Source organism: Aquarana catesbeiana, unplaced genomic scaffold (genome assembly GCF_042186555.1).
Source record: "Aquarana catesbeiana isolate 2022-GZ unplaced genomic scaffold, ASM4218655v1 unanchor233, whole genome shotgun sequence".
NCBI lineage: Eukaryota > Metazoa > Chordata > Amphibia > Anura > Ranidae > Aquarana > Aquarana catesbeiana.
Window position 1 is genome coordinate 1,319,736 of NW_027362661.1, and position 25,720 is coordinate 1,345,455.

At 42.9% G+C, this 25,720-nt stretch overlaps 3 protein-coding genes across 3 annotated transcripts in view; 2 read left to right on the forward strand and 1 right to left on the reverse strand.

The window, feature by feature from the left end:
- The window catches only part of LOC141121836 (uncharacterized), a 963,509-nt gene that overhangs the window by 78,209 nt on the left and 859,580 nt on the right, over positions 1-25,720 (reverse strand). Inside the window, exon 15 of the mRNA XM_073611566.1 lies at positions 10,519-10,900. Coding sequence (XP_073467667.1) covers positions 10,519-10,900 — 382 coding nt within the window. The remainder of the gene's footprint in view (positions 1-10,518; positions 10,901-25,720) is intronic.
- LOC141121879 (uncharacterized) overlaps positions 1-25,720 on the forward strand; it is a 173,439-nt gene that overhangs the window by 66,313 nt on the left and 81,406 nt on the right. The gene's annotated exons all lie outside the window — the stretch shown is intronic.
- Positions 1-25,720, forward strand: part of LOC141121842 (uncharacterized) — a 297,848-nt gene that overhangs the window by 29,968 nt on the left and 242,160 nt on the right. The gene's annotated exons all lie outside the window — the stretch shown is intronic.

Here is a 25,720-nt window from a genome sequence, read left to right on the forward strand (position 1 = left end):
ATTACACCCCAAAATACATTCTGCTGCTTCTCCTGAGTACGGGGATACCACATGAGTGGCACTTTTTGGGAGCCTAGCTTCATACGGGGCCCCGAAATCCAATCACCGCCTTCAGGATTTCTAAGAGCGTTAATTTTTGATTTCACTCCTTACTACCCATCACAGTTTTGAAGGCCATAAAATGCCAAGATAGCACAAAACCGCCCCAAAATGACCCCATTTTGGAAAGTAGACACCCCAAGCTATTTGCTGAGAGGCATGGTGAGTATTTTGCAGCTCTCATTTGTTTTTGAAAATGAAGAAAGACAAGAAAAACGTATTTTTTTTTTCTTTTTTCAATTTTCAAAAGTTTGTGACAAAAAGTGAGGTCTGCAAAATACTCACTATACCTCTCAGCAAATAGCTTTGGGTGTCTATTTTCCAAAATGGGGTCATTTGGGGGGGGTTTGTGCCATCTGGGCATTACATGGCCTCCGAAACTGTGATAGGCAGTGAAGAGTGAAATCAAAAATTTACGCCCTTAGAAAGCCTGAAGGCGGTGCTTGGTTTTCGGGGTGCTGTACGCGGCTAGGCTCCCAAAAAGTCTCACACATGTGGTATCCCCGTACTCAGGAGAGGCAACAGAATGTATTTTGGGGTGTAATTTCACATATTCCCATGGCATGTTTGAGCAATATATCATTTAGTGACAACTTTGTGCAAAAAAAAAAAAAAATAATAATAATTTGTCTTTTTCCCGCAACTTGTGTCACAATATAAAATATTCCATGGACTCAACATGCCTCTCAGCAAATAGCTTGGGGTGTCTACTTTCCAAAATGGGGTCATTTGGGGTGGTTTTGAACTGTCCTGGCATTTTATGCACAACATTTAGAAGCTTATGTCACACATCACCCACTCTTCTAACCACTGGAAGACAAAGCCCTTTCTGACACTTTTTGTTTACATGAAAAAATTATTTTTTTTTGCAAGAAAATTACTTTGAACCCCCAAACATTATATATTTTTTTAAAGCAAATGCCCTACAGATTAAAATGGTGGGTGTTTCATTTTTTTTTTTCACACAGTATTTGCGCAGCGATTTTTCAAACGCATTTTTTGGGGAAAAAACACACTTTTTTAAATTTTAATGCACTAAAACACACTATATTGCCCAAATGTTTGATGAAATAAAAAAGATGATCTTAGGCCGAGTACATGGATACCAAACATGACATGTTTTAAAATTGCACACAAACGTGCAGTGGCGACAAACTAAATACATTTTTAAAAGCCTTTAAAAGCCTTTACAGGTTACCACTTTAGATTTACAGAGGAGGTCTACTGCTAAAATTACTGCCCTCGATCTGGCCTTCGCGGTGATACCTCACATGCATGGTGCAATTGCTGTTTACATTTGACGCCAGACCAACGCTTGCGTTCGCCTTTGCGCGAGAGCAGGGGGGGACAGGGGTGCTTTTTTTTTTTTTTTTTTTTTTTTTAATTAATTTTTTGATTTTTTATCTTATTTTTAAACTGTTCCTTTCATTTTTATTTTTTTTAAATCATTTTTATTGTTATCTCAGGGAATGTAAATATCCCCTATGATAGCAATAGGTAGTGACAGGTACTCTTTTTTGAAAAAATTGGGGTCTATTAGACCCTAGATCTCTCCTCTGCCCTCAAAGCATCTGACCACACCAAGATCGGTGTGATAAAATGCTTTCCCAATTTCCCAATGGCGCTGTTTACATCTGGCGAAATCTAAGTCATGAAATGCTCGTAGCTTCCGGATTCTTAGGCCATAGAGATGTTTGGAGCCATTCTGGTCTCTGATCAGCTCTATGGTCAGCTGGCCGAATCACTGGCTGCATTCTCAGGTTCCCTGTTGGGACAGGAGAGCCAGAGAAAAACATGGAAGACGGTGGGGGGGGGGGGGCATTTCCTCCCACTGCTTGTAAAAGCAGTCTAGAGGCTAATTAGCCACTAGGATTGCTTTTACATGAAAGCCGACCGCTGGCTGAAAAGAATGATACCAAGATGATACCTAAACCTGCAGGCATCATTCTGGTATAACCACTCAAAGTCCAGCAACATACCAGTACGTTGCTGGTCCTTGTTGGGCATATATTGTAAACTTTTTTTTCATGCAGCCTGTGGGCTGAACGAAAAAAAGATATTGATCGGTGGGTATGCCCACCATTAGAATACCTCCCTTCATCCACCCACTTCTAATGATGGGCATACATGCACCATTTATATATGCCGAAGCATGGGGGCATCCTCCCGCAAAAGGCAGGAGCAAATTGCTCCTCCACCCACTGCCCCCACGCTTCGGCATATATGCTGAAGTATGTAACTGTGGTGGTGAAATCACCTCCGACAGCGCTGGAGTCACGGCTTTATGTATCGTGGGAGCAAACGCTGTTGCTGTCAAGATAAATAAATCCGCGCTGCAACTGAATGGCGTACCTGCTAAGCAAATGATGGTTAACAAAAATCAAAGTAACATTACAGTATAACAGTAATACTTACCATACCTGCAAAGCAAATACAAAAAAAAAACCATAGTAAAAAATAAAACATTTAACGCAACCTGTGCCTACCTAAAATATATATATGCCGAAGCATGGGGGCATCCTCCCACAAAAGGCAGGAGCAAATCGCTCCTCCACCCACTTCTGCCCCCACGCTTCGGCATATATGCTGAAGTATGTAACTGTGGTGGTGAAATCACCTCCGACAGCGCTGGAGTCACGGCTTTATGTATCGTGGGAGCAAACGCTGTTGCTGTCAAGATAAATAAATCCGCGCTGCAACTGAATGGCGTACCTGCTAAGCAAATGATGGTTAACAAAAAACAAAGTAACATTACAGTATAACAGTAATACTTACCATACCTGCAAAGCAAATACAAAAAAAAACCATAGTAAAAAATAAAACATTTAACGCAACCTGTGCCTACCTAAAATATATATATGCCGAAGCATGGGGGCATCCTCCCGCAAAAGGCAGGAGCAAATCGCTCCTCCACCCACTTCTGCCCCCACGCTTCGGCATATATGCTGAAGTATGTAACTGTGGTGGTGAAATCACCTCCGACAGCGCTGGAGTCACGGCTTTATGTATCGTGGGAGCAAACGCTGTTGCTGTCAAGATAAATAAATCCGCGCTGCAGCTGAATGGCGTACCTGAAAACACAAAGGTGGTTAACAATAAAAAAAAACAAAGTATAAAAAAATTACATACCTGAAAAGCAAACATGATAAAACATAACAATAAAACAATGCAGAATAGAATACAGTAAAAAAGAGCAGAACAATAGAGAGAAAATAGAGAGAGAGAGAGAACAATAAAACGACAACTATTTTTGGTTTTTTTATTTTATATTTTTTTTGTGTATTTTTTTTTTTTTACTTTTTTTTTTTTTTACTTTTTTTTTTTTTATAACTGTAACTTTTAAAACTGTAACGGTTCCAGGTTTGGGTCTCTCAAAATGCGATGGCATCTTGGGAGACCCTGTGGAAGTGTGTCCTAGTCTGTGCAGTGCTGTACCCTACGCTAATACTCAACTAGTGTATGGTAGCGTTCAAAACATTCACCAATGCAAAGACCAGGATTGCCAGGACAGGAGGGACAATAATACCGGGTGTCACGCCTAAATCCGCGCTTTCTGCAGACACGACATTTTCTTTGGGGGGCTCGTTGGGTAGGGGTACTCTCGAGGACATAAGGAAAATGCCTCTCATGCAGCCGGCCTACTGCATTTGGATTGGGAAGGTGAGGTGGAGCACCGTCTGGAAACAGAAGGGCTCTGACGATCTCTTCCTGGAATTTAAGGAAGGATCCAGTCCGTCCTGAAGCTCTGTATAGCACATGAGCGTTCAGCAAAGCCAATTGAAATAAATAAACAGACACTTTTTTGTACCAGCGTCTGGCCTTACGGGCAATTAGGTACGGCGCCAACAACTGGTCGTTGAGGTCCACCCCTCCCATATTAAGGTTGTATTCGTGGACACAGAGGGGTTTCTCCACAACGCCAGTCGCCGTAGTAATTTGGGTCGTCGTGTCTGCATGAAGGGAGGTGAGAACGAAAACATTCTTCTTATCCCTCCACTTCATAGCGAGCAAATTATTATACTTCAAGCAGGCTCTCTCCCCCAGCCTAAGACGGGACTCTACAAGCCGCTGGGGAAAGCCCCGGCGATTAGGTCGCACGGTGCCACATGCTCCAATCTGCTGATCAAACAAGTGACTAAAAAGTGGCACGCTCGTATAATAATTGTCCACGTACAAGTGGTACCCCTTTCTGAATAAGGGTGACACCAAGTCCCACACTATCTTGCCAGCGCTTCCTATGTAGTCAGGGCAGTTGATCGGCTCTACGTGACTATCTTTGCCCTCGTAAACCATAAATCTACATGTATAGCCTGTGGCCCTGTCACAGAGCTTATACATCTTGACCCCGTATCTGGCACGCTTGCTGGGAAGGTACTGTTTGAAGGACAAGCGGCCAGAAAACTTAATCAGGGACTCATCAACGCAGACAACTTGATGGGGGGTAAACAAGTCTGCAAAACGTTGGTTGAAGTGGTTTACGAGGGGCCGAATTTTGTAGAGCCGATCGTATGCAGGGTCTCCACGAGGACGACAGAGTTCATTGTCGTTGAAGTGCATGAACCGCAAAATCTGCTCGTATCGTGCCCTGGTCATGGAGGCAGAGAACACGGGCATATGGTGAATTGGGTCAGTGGACCAATATGACCGCAACTCACTCTTTTTAGTTATGCCCATGTTGAGGGAAAGGCCCAGAAAGATCTTAAATTCGGAGACCGTAATTGGTCTCCAATCTCTGGCAAGGGAGGACTGGGGATTAGCGGCGATGTGTTGACCAGCGTACAAATTGCTTTGGTCCACAATAGATCTATAGAGATCTTCGGTGAAAAACAGTGAATAAAAATCCAGTGGCATAAAGTCAACTGTTTCCACCTGAATTCCGGGTTGGCCAGTGAAAGGGGGAAGTACGGGTGCTGCAGAAGTGGTGGGTACCCAATTCGGATTGGCGAATGCAGCAGGAAGGGCACTATGGGCACGACGGGCCTGTCTTTGTCTTATTGGTGGCAGCGGGACACTAGTTGTGCTTGCCACCTCGCCAGCTTGAACTGCACTTATGGGACTCGCCACGTCACCACGTGATACTGCAGTGCTGGATGTACGACCAGGGTGTACTAGGCCGCTGGTGCTTGCCAGTTCACCAGAAGGAGTAGCGGCACTAGTACCTCTCTGCTCCCTACGAGAGCCCTGCGGTTCTTGCACTTCAAGGACAGAAGAAGAAGATCGGGGTCTGGTACGCCTGACTCTAGCAGGGACCACAACTCCGTCGTCAGAGCTATCTGTCATGGAGCCGCTGTCCTCTACAGGTTCGTATTCTGAGCCTGAACTTGACAGATGAGTGACTTCCTCTTCACTATCTGTCATACTCAGAAACGTGTAGGCCTCTTCACTAGTGTACCTTCGATTTGCCATTTTGGCCTCTAAATTTAGGGGTACACTAGTGAGACTCACAGGCAAAAAAGCTCCTGACTGTCAGCGACTGATTCAAACCGCTACCAAAAAACTGTTAGCGATCGCAGGGATCAGGCCTGACTCTGCGAACGCTACAGTTATGTGTGCTTAGTGTTTTGTGACAGTTATCGATCGATACTGCACTTGGGTGGGCTGGGCTGGGCTGGGCCGAGGAGCAAAACGCAGGTGCTAGCAGGTATCTGGGCTGATCCCGCTAACACTGCGTTTTTTTGGGGGACCCTAAACTGCTGGGGAGTATAGATCTGATCGGATCAGATATCGATCCGTTCAGATACTATAGCACTAAGGGAGGTGTATGCTGCGTGCGTGGGTTTTAGCGGTACTGGCGCTAACCTGACGCTGCCTGGGGCGACGCAGACCTTATCTGACCCTAAAAACTTAACTTCTATCACCGCCGGGCAATTAGGGGGTTAAACCTTTATAGGGTAATAAACGGCGGGTGCCCTAAAACTGTAATAAACTACAATAAACTACAAAAAACAAACCAACTAACCAGCGTCACCTGTAACAATTATATGGTGATCGCTGGTGAAAGGGTTAACTAGGGGGCAATCAAGGGGTTAAAACCTTTAGTAGGTAGTATATGGGGGTCCCTGTCGCTATAAAACACTGACAGCGAACCTATATACTTACCTCCCTAACTAGCGTCACCTGTGTCACTAATACAGCGATCAGAAAAACGATCGCTTAGTGACACTGGCGACGGGGGGTGATCACGGGGTTAAAACTTTATTAGGGGGGTTAGGGGGGTACCCTGGACCTAAAGGGGGGTACCCTAGACCTAAAGGGGGCTAACCTAACTGCCCTAACACTTGTAACTGACACAAACTGACACCAATGCAATAAATCAGAAAAAAAAAAAAACCTGCTATTGGTGTCAGAGTGACAGGGGGTACAGGGGGGTGATCAGGGGGTGATCGGGGGGTGACAGGGGGGTGACAAGTGTGCCTGCGTGTTCTACTGTATGTGTAGTGTTGGTGCACTTACTTGGATGTCTTCTCTCCTCGGCGCCGGACGAAAAGACCGACTAGAGGAGAGATTACATCACTTCCTCTGCTTCTGTTTACATTCACAGAAGCCGAGGAAGCTTGTCATTGGCCAGGAGCGATCGCGAGGGGGGGGCCACGAATGAGTGGCCTCCCCCTCACCTTTGATCGACCCTGACCTCGATCCGACCGCCGCTGGCACCGGGGGGGGGTCCGATCGGACCCCCCACCCGCGGGCAGGCAAGGACGTACCTGTAAGTCCTTTTGCCTGCCCGTGCCGCTCTGTCGACGTATATAGTCGTGCGGCGGTCGGCAACTGGTTAAATAGATTGTGTGATCGCGCCACTGGATATGTGTACACATTCTGTATTTATGAAGGCAAAGACTCCCAGCTCCAGCCTCGAGTGCCCCATATATTGGAACCAGTGGGAAAATTGTCTGGGAGCTGGCATACCCCCTGTTCGAAAAAGGATACCATTTATATGTAGACAACTATTATACCAGCCTGCCCCTTTTTTGTCACCTTTACAGTAAACAAACCCTGGCCTGTGGTACCCTAAAAAAAAGAACAGAAGGGATTCCCACAAAATTTGATAACAAAAAAATTGCAAAACGGAGAATCGGCATTCATGAGAAATGAGGTGTTGGCCATGAAGTGGAGGGACAAGAAATATGTCCACATCCTCTCTACCATCCACAATGACACCTTGGTGGGGATCCAGAGAAGACGCGGCCCCGTCTTAAAGCCTGAATGTGTCCATGACTACAGTCTGTACATTGGGGATGGATTTAAACGATCAGATGCTACAACCCTATTTGTCAACCAGAAAGTCCCGTTACTGGTATGACAAAGTTGCATTTCACCTGTTTCATATGGCCCTGTTTAATTTGTTTTGTCTGCTACCAAAAAGCAACTCAAAACCAACAAATCACCTACCTCAAGTATATTGAAGAAATTGTCACTGCCCTGATTTACCAACAAGGTCCCACCCCAGGAAGCATTCGCTCTGGTAGTGTGAGTCGACTTCACGAGCAACATTTTCCCTATAACATTCCCCTCTCACCCCCACAGAATCTGGAAGAAGACACCAAAAGAAATTCCATGTATGCAGCAGAGGAGCAGTTAGAAGAGATACCAGCTATTATTGTCCCCAATGTCCCTCCCAACCTGGCCTGTGCATCGGAGATTGCTTAAAAAATTATCACACATCCATCAGATATTAGTTCCCCTTATTATTAACAGACTGCCATTTCCCCATTTCAAATACCTGTGGGGATCATTTTCCTGCTACCATGTTTCTACCTTCCATGTTAATTAACTGACCCTGGCCTGTTTACCGACAATGTCTTTGCCTGCCGATTTAAACTTTGTTTCTGACTTCCACGTGCATCAACCTCAGACTGTTTACCGACAATGCCTCTGCCTGCCATTTTTAAACCACACTTCTGACTTCCACGTGCACCGACCTCGGCCTGTTAATTGACCATGTTTTGCCTGCCACTTGGACTGATCTTTTGCCCTTCTATTTTAGTACACAGGGGTCTCACAGATGTCAGAATAGCGTTCTGAGTAGAGAAAAACATTTTTTTGTTTTCTGTGCTCTCAGAACAGGGTCTGGTTGCCCGGAGGCTTCAAAGAGATTACCCCTGGCCCTAAGCTTGATGGTCCTTCCTGCTGCCTGGACCAAAACTTTGGCTGTGCTGATCATATTGCTGCCTGTAATGACCCAGGACATTATGGACCATGTTTCTTCCTGCTGCTTGGACCAATACTTTGGCTGTGTTGACCATATATCTGCCTGCTGCCTCTACTGACTATTGACAGTATTTCTGCATGGACACCTCTGCCTGCTATCTGGAACAATGCTTTGGCTGTGCTGACAGTATCTCTGCCTGTACTAACTATGGACAATATTCCTGCCTGCTGCCTGGATGATTGCTTTTGCTATTGCTGACCACATCCCTGCCTGCTGCCTGGACTGATGCTCTCTTCTGTGGACCACTTCACTTCTGAAACCGCAGGTAATCTTTTGTTATTTGGTATGTACCTGCTATGTGTTAGAAATATATAGGGGCCTTCAAAAATGTGATCGGTAGTCAGAAAATTATATGTGTAATTTATGGTCCTAGAACTCCTGGAGGTGCTACTTGGATATTGGGCCTCTGTATGTGACCAGGCTGTATAAAAGTCCCACACATGTGGTATAGCTATACTCAGGAGGAGTAGCAGAATGTATTTTGGGGTGTCATTTTTGCTATGTGCATGCTATGTGTTAGAAATATCTTATAAATGGACAACTTTGTGTAAAACAAAATGTGTTTTCATTTTTTCCCACATTTTCCGAAAACTTCTGGAGAAAAATGAACTGTTCAAAAGACTCATTATGCCTCATAGATTATACGTTGGGGTGTTTGCGTTCCAAAATGGGGTAATTTTGGAGGCAATTCCATTGTCCTGGTGCTCCAGGGCCTTCAAAAGTGTAATAGATGGTTGAGAAATGAGATGTGTAGTTGTAGCTACTTGGATGTTGGGCCTCTGTATGTGGCCAGGCTGTGTAAAAGTCTCACACATGTGGTATTGCCATACTTAGGAGTAGCAGAATGTATTTTGGGGTGTAGTTGCAAGTGTGCGTGTGTGAGAGAAATAACCTGCTAATATGACAAGTTTGTGTAAAAAAAAACTAAAATCTTAATTTTCCCAAGAATTGTGGGAAAAAATTACAGCTTCAAAAAACTAACCATGCCTCTTACTCAATACCTTGGACTGTCTACTTTCCAAACAGGGGTCATTTGGGGGGTATTTGTACTTTCCTGGCTTGTTAGTGTCTCAAGAAATGAGCCGTCAGTACAATATCCACTGATTTGGGTTATTTTTACCAAAGATATGTAGCAGTATAAATTTTGGCCCAAATTTATGAAGAAAAATAACTTATTTGCAAAATTTTACAATAGAAACTAAAAAAAAGTGTTTTTTATTCAAAATTTTCACTCTTTCGTCGCTTATATCACAAAAAAATAAAAACCCAGCAGTGATTAAATACAACCAAAAGATAACTTTATTTGTGAGAAAAAAAATGACAAAAATTTTGTTTGGATACAGTGTTGCATGACTGAGTAATTGTCATTCAAAGTGTGAGAGTGCTGAAAGCTGAAAATTGGTCTGGGCAGGAAGGTGTATAAGTGCCCGGTATTGAAATAGTTAAGCATCATTAAAATCACTGCTCCTGTAAAAGAGATCTTTTTTTTTTTTTTAAATCTGCATTGATACATGTTCCCCAGGGCAGTACCTGGGCCCCCATACCCTTTTTATGGCCAATTACTTGCATATATTCCTTCAAAATAGGAATTTTTGTTTTTTCAAGTTCGGGTCCCATAGAGTTTAATAGGGTTCACTGCTCGGGTGCAAATTTTTCAATGTTTGGGAGTTCTGGTGCGACCTGAACTGGGGGGTGTTCGGCCCAACTCTAAAGATCAGCCATGGGGTATATCTGAGGTGTATATCAGGGTGTGCTTCTTCCCCACATGAGAGCTGTGATGTCCAGCAACATTCATACAGAAGACATTTCCCACACCCAACACTCAAGGCACTAATACACTTCAAGGGTTGTGTGGGATCTCTGATGTACAGGAAGTCAGGACTCCACTCACGACAGGAAAGTGGCTTCTTCCAGACCCCCCACCGTGTGACATCTCTGATGTTTGTAAAGATTGGACTTCTGTGAAAAACATTTCCCGCACTCACGACAGGAAAGGGGCTTTCTCTCCCATGTGAGATCTCTGATGCTTGTAAAGATCGGACCTCTGTGAAAAACATTTCCCGCATCCAGGACAGGAATATGGCTTCTCCCCTGTGTGACATCTCCAATGTCTGGAAAGACTGAACTTCACTGAAAAACATTTCCCACACTCAGTACAGGAATACGGCTTCTGCCCCGTGTGAGATCTCTGATGTTTGTAAAGATCGGACTTCATTGAAAAACTTTTCCCGCACTCAGGACAGGAAAACGGCTTCAGCCCCGTGTGAGATCTCTCATGTCTGTAAAGACTGGACTTCACTGAAAAACTTTTCCTGCACTCAGGACAGGAAAACGGCTTTTCCCCCGTGTGAGATCTCTGATGTCTGTAAAAATTGGATAGACACGAAAAACATTTCCCGCACTCAGTACAGGAATACGGCTTCTCCCCCGTGTGAGATCTCTGATGTGTGTAAAGACTGAACTTCATTGAAAAACATTTCCCACACTCAGGACAGGAATACGGCTTCTCCCCCGTGTGAGATCTCTGATGTATGGAAAGATGGGACTTCCCTGAAAAACATTTCCCACACTCAGTACAGGAAAACTTCTTGTCTGTTGGAAGGACGACACCATCCCTCACAGTCTGAGGTTCCTCAGGATAAGAGGAATACGATGGTCCATCTACACTGTGTGGTGCCGGATGGACATTTGAGGTAGCCGGGTTTTCTCCTGGACTATACTGTGTGATGTCCTCATCTTCTACTTTACAGTCTGGAGACAAAGTGAGACAATCCTCTGAGGTTTTCCTCATCTCCCGTCCATCTACTAAAATAGAAATGAAAAAATTATTACTAGACATGATCAGATTGGTTCCCCTAAACCAGGACTCCGCCCACATCAGGCAGCTTTGTCTCTGAGGATCTTACAATTCCACCCCCAAGGTAACTAGTAAATGGGTCCTCTGATCTCCTACCAGTTAATTTCTTTATCCATGGACCTTAGTCAGAGAGTGAGGAAATGAGAACTGTCTTTTATAGGAGTGACAATGATGAGGGGATTATAGGACGAGTGTCCCCACCGCCTCTATCACTCATTGCCATCTTCCCAACACAAGAAGTACTGCACTTCCTTATTTAGTCCATGATTTAGTCATGAATAACAGTGGTGAATTAGTAAGAAAAAAGGGATGTGGTGCTAATTCACATATAGACCTTCGCCTTACAGCATAAGTTATATACTCATATAAAATGCTGCAAGATGAAATATCCCCATCTGCCATACACCATCGTAATTCATATCGATGGAGGAATAGCAAGTAGCTGGGGAATATAACTTCGGAAATATTTACAACTCTGTATTTGTGTGATGTTATCATGTTGGTATACCATGTTCATATGATAGACAATTTTTTTATCATTATTCATACATTTTTACTCTTATGTGAAAATCAATATAATTCTCTTTTTTCAATTGCCTTTAAAATCCCAATTTTGAGGTTCTTTCTAAATATTGAATTATTTAAGGGATGATGGAACTTTACACACATAGCCAGATGAGTCGTCTGTCTTTGATCCCTCTATCTTTGGTAATAGTTTCAGGAGAAACATATAAAGGGTCATAGGGCAATATGTTTATTGCAAATGAATAAAGGAAGGTAAGTAAAACAATGCGCACTTACATTTAGATGTGCTATAAGTTAGCACCAACATATACAGCTTTGGATAAATGTGCACGCCGTTCTGTCATCTCGGTGGGGCCTTCCTTTAAAACTATCCATGCATTTCTACTGCTTTGCCTGTCACAGGGGGGGGGAGACAGGGGGTTCGATTCCCCAATGGGGAGATGAGTTTAGCGCATCTAAATGTAAGTGCGCTTTGCTTTACTTACCTACCTTTATTCCTTTGCAATAAACATATGCTCTATGACCCTATATATGTTTCTCCCGAGCCCTGTTGCTTGATTATTACCCAAGATAGAGGGATTGTTTCTGTTTATGCTGCTGGTTGAAACCTACTATCGCTACAAGGCTTTTTTATTTGAAAGCTCTGGTGAGTTTGCATTTTTTATGCACGATTTGTGGTGGAGCACCATCTGAAGGATATAATCTGTCTTTTTATTTTTCTTTGGATCACAGTGATTGGACTTTATTCTGTGAAGATGTATGGAAGAAATTTTTTTGGACTATATCATTTTATGCACACATATACAGTATTTTGAATTTTGCTGTTAGATGTTCTATATGAGTATATCTCTTATGCTGTAAGGTGAAGGTCTATATAAATGAGTTCACGTCACATCCATTTTTTTCTTAAACATATTCCCTTATTTAGAGTGGTTCACCCACTTTTAGGGGCAGCTTCACTCATTATTATTCAACAATTTTCTAGCGCCATCACTTGTCACTTTATATTTCACAACAAATAACAGCGGGGCTGAGCCCCACCAGAGGTCAGAGAGTGAGGATGGGGGAAGAACAACCTACATGAAGACTGGACTGGCCCTGAAGACCACCATCATTGGATTATTGACTCCTCCCTCATTATCACTTTCTGTTTAAGGTTCAAAAGTTTGAGGATGTTATCACATTATTATCAACGGCACAGCCAGCAAACAACAGAGCAAGTAACCCTGGGAGAATTGCTCTGTCAGACATCTTTCTAGACCTGGACATGGGAAAGAAGACTCAAGCTACATTCTCCAGGTGACTAGGTTGAGTAACGCCTATGGTGAAATCTACATTTTGCTGCCAGCTGAACCCCAGAATCTCCATAAATCCAGTCTAGATACATAAATTGTGTCTGCAGCACAGAGAAGGAAGATTATCTGAGAGGAATACAAGAATACATGATGGGGAACACATCTCTGGACCAATCAGTGAGCAGTATGGGTGGAGGAATGCATTTAGTGTTAATGACCCACCTGTGCTGATCTCTGTAGGAGTGTCCTCCTCTATAAATGTCCCCGTTATTCCATCCTCCTCCATAGACTGCTGATCATCATTTATATCTATCAGATCTTCACCCTAAACCAAGAAAATTAGAGAAAGAAATCATACATAAAATATAAGCTCATATAAAAAATCCACACATCATCTCTCTACGAGTTCATATTCTAGATGCTCTGTCCCACCAACCTTGATGATGATGGAGTGATCTTCCTGTGTGGAATCCCGGGAATACAGAGGACGGGGACATCTCTCTGGTGGGTTCCTGGTATTAGGAGGCTCCATCATATTCTTGTGTCCTTCTGAAAACTCCTCCATCCCTCCATACTCCTCATCCTCCTCTTTATACTCTTCTTTACCAATAATATTATCATTCCTGAGGTTTCCACTCTGAATATTTTTAAGATATTTATTGTAATAAATATGCTTGAATATAAAACAGAACTACCAATAATTGTCAATCATCTACCTGATGATGGTGGGGGATGGTGTGATCTTCCTGTGTGGAATCCCAGGAATACAGAGGACGGGGACATCTCTCTGGTGGATTTATGTAGCTTGATGACTCCTCCGAGATATCCTGGTACAGATCATTGTGTTCTTTTACAAACTCTGACTTCTTCATCACCCCATCCTCATCATCCTCCACTTTTATCTCGTCTAAAACTTCAACTTTAGAATCTCTCAGGTTTCCACTCTGAATATATAATAAAAATGACATCAATGGTAACAATGCAGATAATGTACAGATCCTAATGATACTATCAGTGATTGTTCCTCATCTACCTGATGATGGTGAGGGATGGTGTGACCTTCCTGTGTGGAATCCCGGGAATACAGAGGACGGGGACATCTCTCTGGTGGGTTCCCATTACTGGATCCATCTGTAGGAAACACACACACTGACTGAATACATTGTTTCTAAAGGGTTTATTTACTAAAGCTAAAGAGTGCAAAATTAGTCACATTTTGGCATAGAAACCAATCAGCTTCTAACCCCAGCTTGTTCAAGTAAGCTTTGGCAATAAAACCTGATAGTTTTCTATGCAGAATTGTGACTAATTTTTCACTCTCTAGCTTTAGTAAATAAACCCCTATGTGTTTATCAGATGATGGGGGATCTAGGTGGAGCCTCCGTACTGCTCTCTCCTTTACAATAAAGTCTCCTCTTACCCGGTGATGTGAGGGGCGGCTGATTGTCCATCATGATGTCCTTGTAGAGATCCTTGTGTCCTTCTAAATACTCCCACTCCTCCATGGAGAAATAGACAGTGACATCCTGACACCTTATAGGAACCTGACACACACAATGATACAGTCACCATCCAGACACATCCCTTGTCTGTTACTGGATAATGTCCCAGAATTCCCAGCACCGCTCACCTCTCCTGTCAGCAGCTCCATCATCTTCTTGGTGACTTCTAGAATCTTCTGTGTGTTGTGTCTCTCAGGTTTTAGAGAGTCACATGGAGGCACTGTGATGGTCATATGATCACCTGACTTCACAAAAGGAAATCTCTATATTGAGGAACCAATAGAAATATCATATTAGAATCCCAGAATCCTCCTCACCTCTCTAGTCAGGTCTGTGTTTTATTAATAGAGATAAGAGTGATGTCATGTGACCTCCCAGAAGCCTCCTCACCTCTCCGGTCAGATCTGTGTTTTATTAATAGAGATAAGAGTGATGTCATGTGACCTCCCAGAATCCTCCTCACCTCTCCGGTCAGGTCTGTGTTTTATTAATAGAGATAAGAGTGATGTCATGTGACCTCCCAGAATCCTCCTCACCTCTCCGGTCAGGTCTGTGTTTTATTCATAGAGATAAGAGTGATGTCATGTGACCTCCCAGAATCCTCCTCACCTCTCCGGTCAGCAGGTAGATGATCTCCAGGGTGAGGTTTAGTATCTTCTCAGTCATGTGACTTCGGTCCTCCTCCATCCTCATTGGTGCCATCATTTGATCTATACAGGTCTCCTTGTAGACGAATAACTTTGGGATATGAAAGTAAGAATTATTTGGATGGTATGCATTTCTTAGTTACATAGTAGGTGAGGTTGAAAAAAGACACAAGTCCATCAAGTCCAACCTATGTGTGTGATTATGTGTCAGTATTTCATTACATATCCCTGTATGTTGCGGTCATTCAGGTGATTATCTAATAGTTTCTTGAAGCTATCAATGCTCCCCGCTGAGACCACCGCCTGTGGAAGGTAATTCCACATCCTTGCCGCTCTTACAGTAAAGAACCCTCTACGTAGTTTAAGGTTAAACCTCTTTTCTTCTAATTGTAATGAGTGGCCACGAGTCTTATTAAACTCTCTTCTGCGAAAAAGTTTTATCCCTATTGTGGGGTCACCAGTACAGTATTTGTAAATTGAAATCATATCCCCTCTCAAGCATCTCTTCTCCAGAGAGAGAATAAGTTCAGAGCTTGCAACCTTTCCTCATAACTAAGATCCTCCAGACCCTTTATTAGCTTTGTTGCCCTTCTTTGTACTCGCACCATTTCCAGTACATCCCTCCTGAGGACTGGTGCCCAGAACTGGACAGCATACTCCAGGTGCGGCCGGACCAGAGTCTTGTAGAGTGGGAGAATTATCGTTTTATCTCTGGAGTTGATCCCCCTTTTAATGCATGCCAATATTCTGTTTGCTTTATAAGCAGCTTGGCATTGCATGCCATTGCTGAGCCTATCATCTACTAGGCTAGGACCCCCAGGTCCTTTTCCATCCTAGGTTCCCCCAGAGGTTCTCCCCCCAGTGTATAGATTGCATTCATATTTTTGCCACCCAAATGCATTATTTTACATTTTTCTACATTGAACCTCATTTGCCATGTAGTCGCCCACCCCATTAATTTGTTCAGGTCTTTTTGCAAGATTTCCACATCCTGCGGAGAAGTTATTGCCCTGCTTAGCTTAGTATTGTCTGCAAATACAGAGATTGAACTGTTTATCCCATCCCCCAGATCGTTTATGAACAAATTAAATAGGATTGGTCCCAGCACAGAACCCTGGGGAACCCCACTACCCACCCCTGACCATTCTGAGTACTCCCCATTTATCACCACCCTCTGAACACGCCCTTGTAGCCAGTTTTCAATCCATGTACTAACCCTATGGTCCATGCCAACGCACCTTATTTTGTACAGTAAACGTTTATGGGGAACTGTGTCAAATGCTTTTGCAAAATCCAGATACACCACGTCTACGGGCCTTCCTTTATCTAGATGGCAACTCACCTCCTCATAGAAGGTTAATAGATTGGTTTGGCAAGAACGATTCTTCATGAATCCATGCTGATTACTGCTAATGATATCATTCTTATTACTAAAATCTTGTATATAGTCCCTTACCATCCCCTCCAAGAGTTTACATACTATTGATCTTAGGCTAACTGGTCTGTAATTCCCAGGGATGTTTTTTGGGCCCTTTTTAAATATTGGTGCTACATTGGCTTTTTTCCAATCAGCTGGTACCATTCCAGTCAATAGACTGTCTGTAAAAATTAGGAACAACAGTCTGGCAATCACCTGACTGAGTTCCCTAAGTACCCTCTGATGCAACCATCTGGTCCCAGTGATTTATTAATGTTAAGTTTCTCAAGTCTAATTTTAATTCCGTCCTCTGTTAACCATGTAGGTGCTTCCTGTGTTGTGTCATGAGGATAAACACTGCAGTTTTGGTTACTGAAGCCCCCCGATTCACTCGTGAATACTGAGGAGAAGAATAAATTCAATACCTTTGCCATCTCCCCATCCTTTGTAACCAGATGTCCTTCCTCATTCTTTATGGGGCCAATATGGTCTGTCCTCCCTTTTTTACTGTTTACATACTTAAAGAATTTCTTGGAATTTTTTTTGCTTTCCTCCGCTATGTGTCTTTCATGTTCTATCTTAGCCGTCCTAATTGCACCCTTACATTTCTTATTGCATTCTTTATAAGGTCTGAATGCTGAGGATGATCCCTCAACCTTGTATTTTTTGAAGGCCTTCTCCTTTGCTTTTATATGCATTTTTACATTGGAGTTAAGCCATCCAGGATTTTTGTTGGCTCTTTTAAATTTATTACCCAATGGAATACATTGGCTAATGCCCTTATTTAATATGCTCTTAAAGCAAACCAATCTCTCCTCCGTATTCTTTGTTCCTAATATTTTATCCCAATTTATGCCTTTTAGCAAGGTTTGTAGTTTAGGGAAGTTGGCTCTTTTGAAATTCAGTGTCTTTGTGTTCCCTTCATGTTTCCTATTTGCGTGATTTATACTGAAACTAATTGACCTGTGATCGCTGTTACCTAAATTGCCCCGTATTTCCACATCTTACATAGTTACATAGTTACATAGTAGGTGAGGTTGAAAAAAGACACAAGTCCATCAAGTCCAACCTATGTGTGTGATTATGTGTCAGTATTACATTACATATCCCTGTATATTGCGGTCATTCAGGTGATTATCTAATAGTTTCTTGAAGCTATCAATGCTCCCCGCTGAGACCACCGCCTGTGGAAGGGAATTCCACATCCTTGCCGCTCTTACAGTAAAGAACCCTCTACGTAGTTTAAGGTTAAACCTCTTTTCCTCTAATTGCAATGAGTGGCCACGAGTCTTATTAAACTCTCTTCTGCGAAAAAGTTTTATCCCTATTGTGGGGTCACCAGTACAGTATTTGTAAATTGAAATCATATCCCCTCTCAAGCGTCTCTTCTCCAGAGAGAATAAGTTCAGTGCTCGCAACCTTTCCTCATAACTAAGATCCTCCAGACCCTTTATTAGCTTTGTTGCCCTTCTTTGTACTCGCTCCATTTCCAGTACGTCCCTCCTGAGGACTGGTGCCCAGAACTGGACAGCATACTCCAGGTGCGGGCGGACCAGAGTCTTGTAGAGCGGGAGAATTATCGTTTTATCTCTGCAGTTGATCCCCCTTTTAATGCATGCCAATATTCTGTTTGCTTTATTAGCAGCAGCTTGGCATTGCATGCCGTTGCTGAGCCTATCATCCACTAGGACCCCCAAGTCCTTTTCCATCCTAGATTCCCCCAGAGGTTCTCCCCCCAGTGTATAGATTGCATTCATATTTTTGACACCCAAATGCATTATTTTACATTTTTCTACATTGAACCTCATTTGCCATGTAGTCGCCCACCCCATTAATTTGTTCAGGTCTTTTTGCAAGATTTCCACATCCTGCGGAGAAGTTATTGCCCTGCTTAGCTTAGTATCGTCTGCAAATACAGAGATGGAACTGTTTATCCCATCCTCCAGGTCATTTATGAACAAATTAAATAGGATTGGTCCCAGCACAGAACCCTGGGGGACCCCACTACCCACCCCTGACCATTCTGAGTACTCCCCATTTATCACCACCCTCTGAACACGCCCTTGTAGCCAGTTTTCAATCCATGTACTCACCCTATGGTCCATGCCAACGCACCTTATTTTGTACAGTAAACGTTTATGGGGAACTGTGTCAAATGCTTTTGCAAAATCCAGATACACCACGTCTACGGGCCTTCCTTTATCTAGATGGCAACTCACCTCCTCATAGAAGGTTAATAGATTGGTTTGGCAAGAACGATTCTTCATGAATCCATGCTGATTACTGCTAATGATATCATTCTTATTACTAAAATCTTGTATATAGTCCCTTATCATCCCCTCCAAGAGTTTACATACTATTGATGTTAGGCTAACTGGTCTGTAATTCCCAGGGATGTTTTTTGGGCCCTTTTTAAATATTGGTGCTACATTGGCTTTTCTCCAATCAGCTGGCACCATTCCAGTCAATAGACTGTCTGTAAAAATTAGGAACAACGGTCTGGCAATCACCTGACTGAGTTCCCTAAGTACCCTCGGATGCAAGCCATCTGGTCCCGGTGATTTATTAATGTTAAGTTTCTCAAGTCTAATTTTAATTCCGTCCTCTGTTAACCATGTAGGTGCTTCCTGTGTTGTGTCATGAGGATAAACACTGCAGTTTTGGTTACTGAAGCCCCCCGATTCACTCGTGAATACTGAGGAGAAGAATAAATTCAATACCTCTGCCATCTCCCCATCCTTTGTAACCAGATGTCCTTCCTCATTCTTTATGGGGCCAATATGGTCTGTCCTCCCTTTTTTACTGTTTACATACTTAAAGAATTTCTTGGGATTTTTTTTGCTCTCCTCCGCTATGTGTCTTTCATGTTCTATCTTAGCCATCCTAATTGCACCCTTACATTTCTTATTGCATTCTTTATAAATTCTGAATGCTGTGGATGATCCCTCAACCTTGTATTTTTTGAAGGCCTTCTCCTTTGCTTTTATATGCATTTTTACATTGGAGTTAAGCCATCCAGGATGTTTGTTCGCTCTTTTAAATTTATTACCCAATGGGATACATTGGCTAATGCCCTTATTTAATATGCTCTTAAAGCAAACCCATCTCTCCTCTGTATTCTTTGTTCCTAATATTTTATCCCAATTTATGCCTTTTAGCAAGGTTTGTAGTTTAGGGAAGTTGGCTCTTTTGAAATTCAGTGTCTTTGTGTTCCCTTCATGTCTCCTATTTGTGTGATTTAAACTGAAACTAATTGACCTGTGATCGCTGTTACCTAAATTGCCCCGTATTTCCACATCTGTTATCAGGTCTGTATTGTTGGTAATCAGTAGATCTAGTAATGTTTTATTTCTAGTTGGTGCGTCTACCATCTGACCCATAAAATTGTCCTGCAAGACATTAAGGAACTGGCGAGCCTTAAATGAATGCGCGGTTCCCTCCGCCCAGTCTATGTCTGGATAATTAAAATCCCCCATTATGATAACACTTCCCATCCTTGCTGCTAATCCAATTTGTGATAGGAGATCCGTCTCCACTTCCTCCCTCAGGTTAGGGGGCCTATAGCATACTCCCAGTATTATTTTCCCCTTAGCTTCATCCCTTTGGAGCTCTACCCATAAAGATTCCACCTCCTCCCTAGCCCCCTCAGTGATGTCATCTCTCACATTCACTTGTACATTATTCTTGATATATAGGCATACCCCTCCCCCTTTTTTACCCTCTCTATCCTTGCGGTATAGGGTATACCCTTGAATGTTTGCCAGCCAATCATGAGAGCTGTTGAACCAGGTCTCTGAAATTCCCACAAAATCCAAATCCTCCTTGTACAACAGTATCTCTAGTTCACCCATCTTGTCCGCCAGGCTCCTGGCATTGGTGAACATGCCACATAGTTTAGACCGGTCGCATATTGTCCTCGTATTGGGTGTTTCAAGATTGCAACTTGGACTTGCTACTATACTCACCTTGTGTTTTTGTGCTTTGGTTAACCTACCACTAATGCCCCCAATACTACCCTCTGGAATATCTTCCGCGCTGGCTATCACTGTCTCTGGACCCTCCCCCCCATCGCCTAGTTTAAAAACCCCTCTAACTTTTTGGCCATCTTCATTCCCAGCAGATCTGCACCCTCCTCATTTAGGTGCAGTCCGTCCCTTCTATAGTACCGGTTACCGACTGAGAAGTCGGCCCAGTCCTCCAGGAACCCAAACCCCTCCTTACTACACCAGCTCTTCAGCCACTTGTTTACTTCCCTAATCTCCCTCTGCCTCTCTGGTGTGGCTCGATGTACCGGTAGTATTCCTGAGAACACTACCTTGGAGGTCCTTTTCCTCAATTTAGCTCCTAAGTCCCTAAAATCGTTCTTTAGGACACTCCATCTGCCTCTGACTTTGTCATTGGTGCCAACGTGCACCATGACAGCCGGGTCTTCCCCAGCCCCTGCCAGTAATCTGTCCACAAGATCCGTGATGTGCCGAACCCGAGCGCCCGGTAGACAACATACTGTTCGGCGCTTCAGGTCTTGGTTACAGATTGCCCTCTCTGTCCTTCTAAGAATTGAGTCCCCTACCACCAGAATCTGTCTTTCCTTTCCCTTTGCTGCCCCCCCACTCTCACTGGAGGAGTTCTTCCCCTGGCAGCTAGGAGAGTCCCTCAACTCCAGCAGTGCTGGTCCCTGACTGGTTACACCAATGTCACTCAATGGAGCGTACTTATTGGGATGCTCCAGTCCTGGATCGGCCTCCCTGGCACTTCCCCCTCTACCCCTCCTGACTGTCACCCATCTACTCTTTGCTAGTGCCTGCACCTCTTTGTCTCCACCCGCCTCTGTGCTGGCCCCTGCCGGCACCTGCCGTGTACGTTCCTGGCTCACCTTTAGTATGGAGGGACTTCTCAGTGCTGACAGTTGCTTCCCCAGATTCAGAACCTGGGCTTCCAGGGAAACAATGTGCTTACATTTTGCACAGCAGTATTCGCCCTCGATCGGATGATCAAGGAACGCATACATGCGGCAAGATGTACAAAGAGTCGCCTCTCCACACCCGCCGGGCATCGTACCTATTAAATTTAGTGAGGATTTGGGGATTTTACCCTGTCCAAATTACCTAACAACTAGCTTCCTGGCACTAATACTCAAGACAATACACAGGTACACAATACACAAGTACTAACGATCCACACACACTACTCAGACAACACTCAGATACTCACACTACACAGGTACTATGACCCCTGTTATAACCTCCTGTTTTAAACTCTTGTTTATAACTCCCACTTAAAAAAGCTCCACTTACACCAAGCTCCACAGCTTCAAACTGAGCACGCTCAACTGAGTCCTACAACAAGTTAAATAGTCACCTGGGAGCAATTAACCACACCCTTAATTGATAGACTGATGAAACAAAAAAAAAAAAAAAAAAAAAAAAGCTATTTAAAAAGTGACAGCAAAAGGCAAGATAAAAACTAAAAGGAAAAGTCCCCAAAATGCAACCCAGCAAACACCAACAGACAGCAGCAATACACACACCAACAGACAGCAGCAATACACACACCAACAGACAGCAGCAATACACACACCAGCAGACAGCAGCAATACACACACCAACAGACAGCAGCAATACACACACCAACAGACAGCAGCAATACACACACCAACAGACAGCAGCAATACACACACCAACAGACAGCAGCAATACACACACCAACAGACAGCAAGACTTGTATACTCTAACTCTTGTTTATAACTCCCACTTAAAAAAGCTCCACTTACACCAAGCTCCACAGCTTCAAACTGAGCACGCTCAACTGAGTCCTACAACAAGTTAAATAGTCACCTGGGAGCAATTAACCACACCCTTAATTGATAGACTGATGAAACAAAAAAAAAAAAAAAAAAAAAAAAAAAAAAAAGCTATTTAAAAAGTGACAGCAAAAGGCAAGATAAAAACTAAAAGGAAAAGTCCCCAAAATGCAACCCAGCAAACACCAACAGACAGCAGCAATACACACACCAACAGACAGCAGCAATACACACACCAAAAGACAGCAGCAATACACACACCAGCAGACAGCAGCAATACACACACCAACAGACAGCAGCAATACACACACCAACAGACAGCAGCAATACACACACCAACAGACAGCAGCAATACACACACCAACAGACAGCAGCAATACACACACCAACAGACAGCAAGACTTGTATACTCTAACTCTTGTTTATAACTCCCACTTAAAAAAGCTCCACTTACACCAAGCTCCACAGCTTCAAACTGAGCACGCTCAACTGAGTCCTACAACAAGTTAAATAGTCACCTGGGAGCAATTAACCACACCCTTAATTGATAGACTGATGAAACAAAAAAAAACAAAAAAACAAAAAAAAAAAAAAAGCTATTTAAAAAGTGACAGCAAAAGGCAAGATAAAAACTAAAAGGAAAAGTCCCCAAAATGCAACCCAGCAAACACCAACAGACAGCAGCAATACACACACCAACAGACAGCAGCAATACACACACCAACAGACAGCAGCAATACACACACCAGCAGACAGCAGCAATACACACACCAACAGACAGCAGCAATACACACACCAACAGACAGCAGCAATACACACACCAACAGACAGCAGCAATACACACACCAACAGACAGCAAGACTTGTATACTCTAACTCTTGTTTATAACTCCCACTTAAAAAAGCTCCACTTACACCAAGCTCCACAGCTTCAAACTGAGCACGCTCAACTGAGTCCTACAACAAGTTAAATAGTCACCTGGGAGCAATTAACCACACCCTTAATTGATAGACTGATGAAACAAAAAAAAAAAAAAAAAAAAAAAAAAAAAGCTATTTAAAAAGTGACAGCAAAAGGCAAGATAAAAACTAAAAGGAAAAGTCCCCAAAATGCAACCCAGCAAACACCAACAGACAGCAGCAATACACACACCAACAGACAGCAGCAATACACACACCAACAGACAGCAGCAATACACACACCAGCAGACAGCAGCAATACACACACCAACAGACAGCAGCAATACACACACCAACAGACAGCAGCAATACACACACCAACAGACAGCAGCAATACACACACCAACAGACAGCAAGACTTGTATACTCTAACTCTTGTTTATAACTCCCACTTAAAAAAGCTCCACTTACACCAAGCTCCACAGCTTCAAACTGAGCACGCTCAACTGAGTCCTACAACAAGTTAAATAGTCACCTGGGAGCAATTAACCACACCCTTAATTGATAGACTGATGAAACAAAAAAAAAAAAAAAAAAAAAAGCTATTTAAAAAGTGACAGCAAAAGGCAAGATAAAAACTAAAAGGAAAAGTCCCCAAAATGCAACCCAGCAAACACCAACAGACAGCAGCAATACACACACCAACAGACAGCAGCAATACACACACCAACAGACAGCAGCAATACACACACCAGCAGACAGCAGCAATACACACACCAACAGACAGCAGCAATACACACACCAACAGACAGCAGCAATACACACACCAACAGACAGCAGCAATACACACACCAACAGACAGCAAGACTTGTATACTCTAACTCTTGTTTATAACTCCCACTTAAAAAAGCTCCACTTACACCAAGCTCCACAGCTTCAAACTGAGCATCTGTTATCAGGTCTGTATTGTTGGTAATCAGTAGATCCAGTAATGTTTTATTTCTAGTTGGTGCGTCTACCATCTGACCCATAAAATTGTCCTGCAAGACATTAAGGAACTGACGAGCCTTAAATGAATGCGCGGTTCCCTCCGCCCAGTCTGTGTCTGGATAATTAAAATCCCCCATTATGATAACACTTCCCATCCTTGCTGCTAATCCAATTTGTGATAGGAGATCCGTCTCCACTTCCTCCCTCAGGTTAGGGGGCCTATAGCATACTCCCAGTATTATTTTCCCCTTAGCTTCATTTCTTTTTCAGACAGATACACCTTTCTTTTGGTGGTATTTAATCTTCACTAGGTTTTTAGTTTATTGCTATAGAAATAAAAAAAATACTGAAATTTTGCAAAGAAAAACATTTCTGTTATAAAATTTTACAAAGAAAAAATTGTCTTTATAAATTTAAGCCAAACTTTATTCTGAAACATTTCTTTCGTAAAAATAACCAAAATCAGTGCATAATATTTAGTCTGTAGGAATGTTGTAGAGTCCCAAACTATGGGATAGATCTGAAAATTGTTCAATCCTGATGTACTGACTATATATAATTTATTGAGGCCCTAAAATGCCAGGACGGTACAAATATCCCCCAAAATTACCCCCTTTTTGGAAAGTAGACAGTCCAAGGTGTTTAATAAGTGGTATGGTGAGTTTTTTAAGATTACTTTTTTCGTCACAATTTTTTTTGTTTTCAATGAGGAAATTTGTTTTTTTTTTTTTTAAAGTGTGAGAAGCAGGCTATTTCTCACATACAGTATAGGCATACATAAATTTACACCCCAAAGCAAACTCTGCTATGCCTCCCAAATATAAGAGTACCACATGTGTAAGACTTTTTCACAGCCTAGATGTATAGAAAGACCCAAAATCCAAGGAGCACCTTTGGGCTTTCAAGGAGCATAAATTACGAATCTAATTTCCTGACTACCTATCACATTTTTGGAGGCCCTGGAGCACCAGGACAGTAAAAAAAAACCCAAAATGACCCCATTTTGGAATGCAAAAACTTCCAGATATTTTCTTAAAGGCATACGGAGTTTTTTGAAAATGTCATTATTGGCCACAAAGTTTTTAAAAAGGCATGGAAACAAGATGAAATTTTTTTTTTTCTTACACAAAGTTGTTAAATAATAAGATATTTCTAACACACAGCATGGATATACCTGGATTTATACCCCAAAACACATTCTGCTACCTTTTATGAGTATGGTGATACCACATGTGTGAGACTTTTTCACCGCCTGCCAACACAAATCCAAGGAGCTCCTTCAAGTGCTCTAGATACATAAATTACACATCTAATTTTCTGACTACCTATCACATTTTTAGAGGCCCTGGAGCACCAGAACACTAGAAACACCCCCCCCCCCTATTTTGTGTCCCTGATCACTGCCACACCAGTTATTGCCTCCTTGATCACCGCCACACCAGTTATTGTGTCCCCGATCACCCCCCAAAATATCTGAATC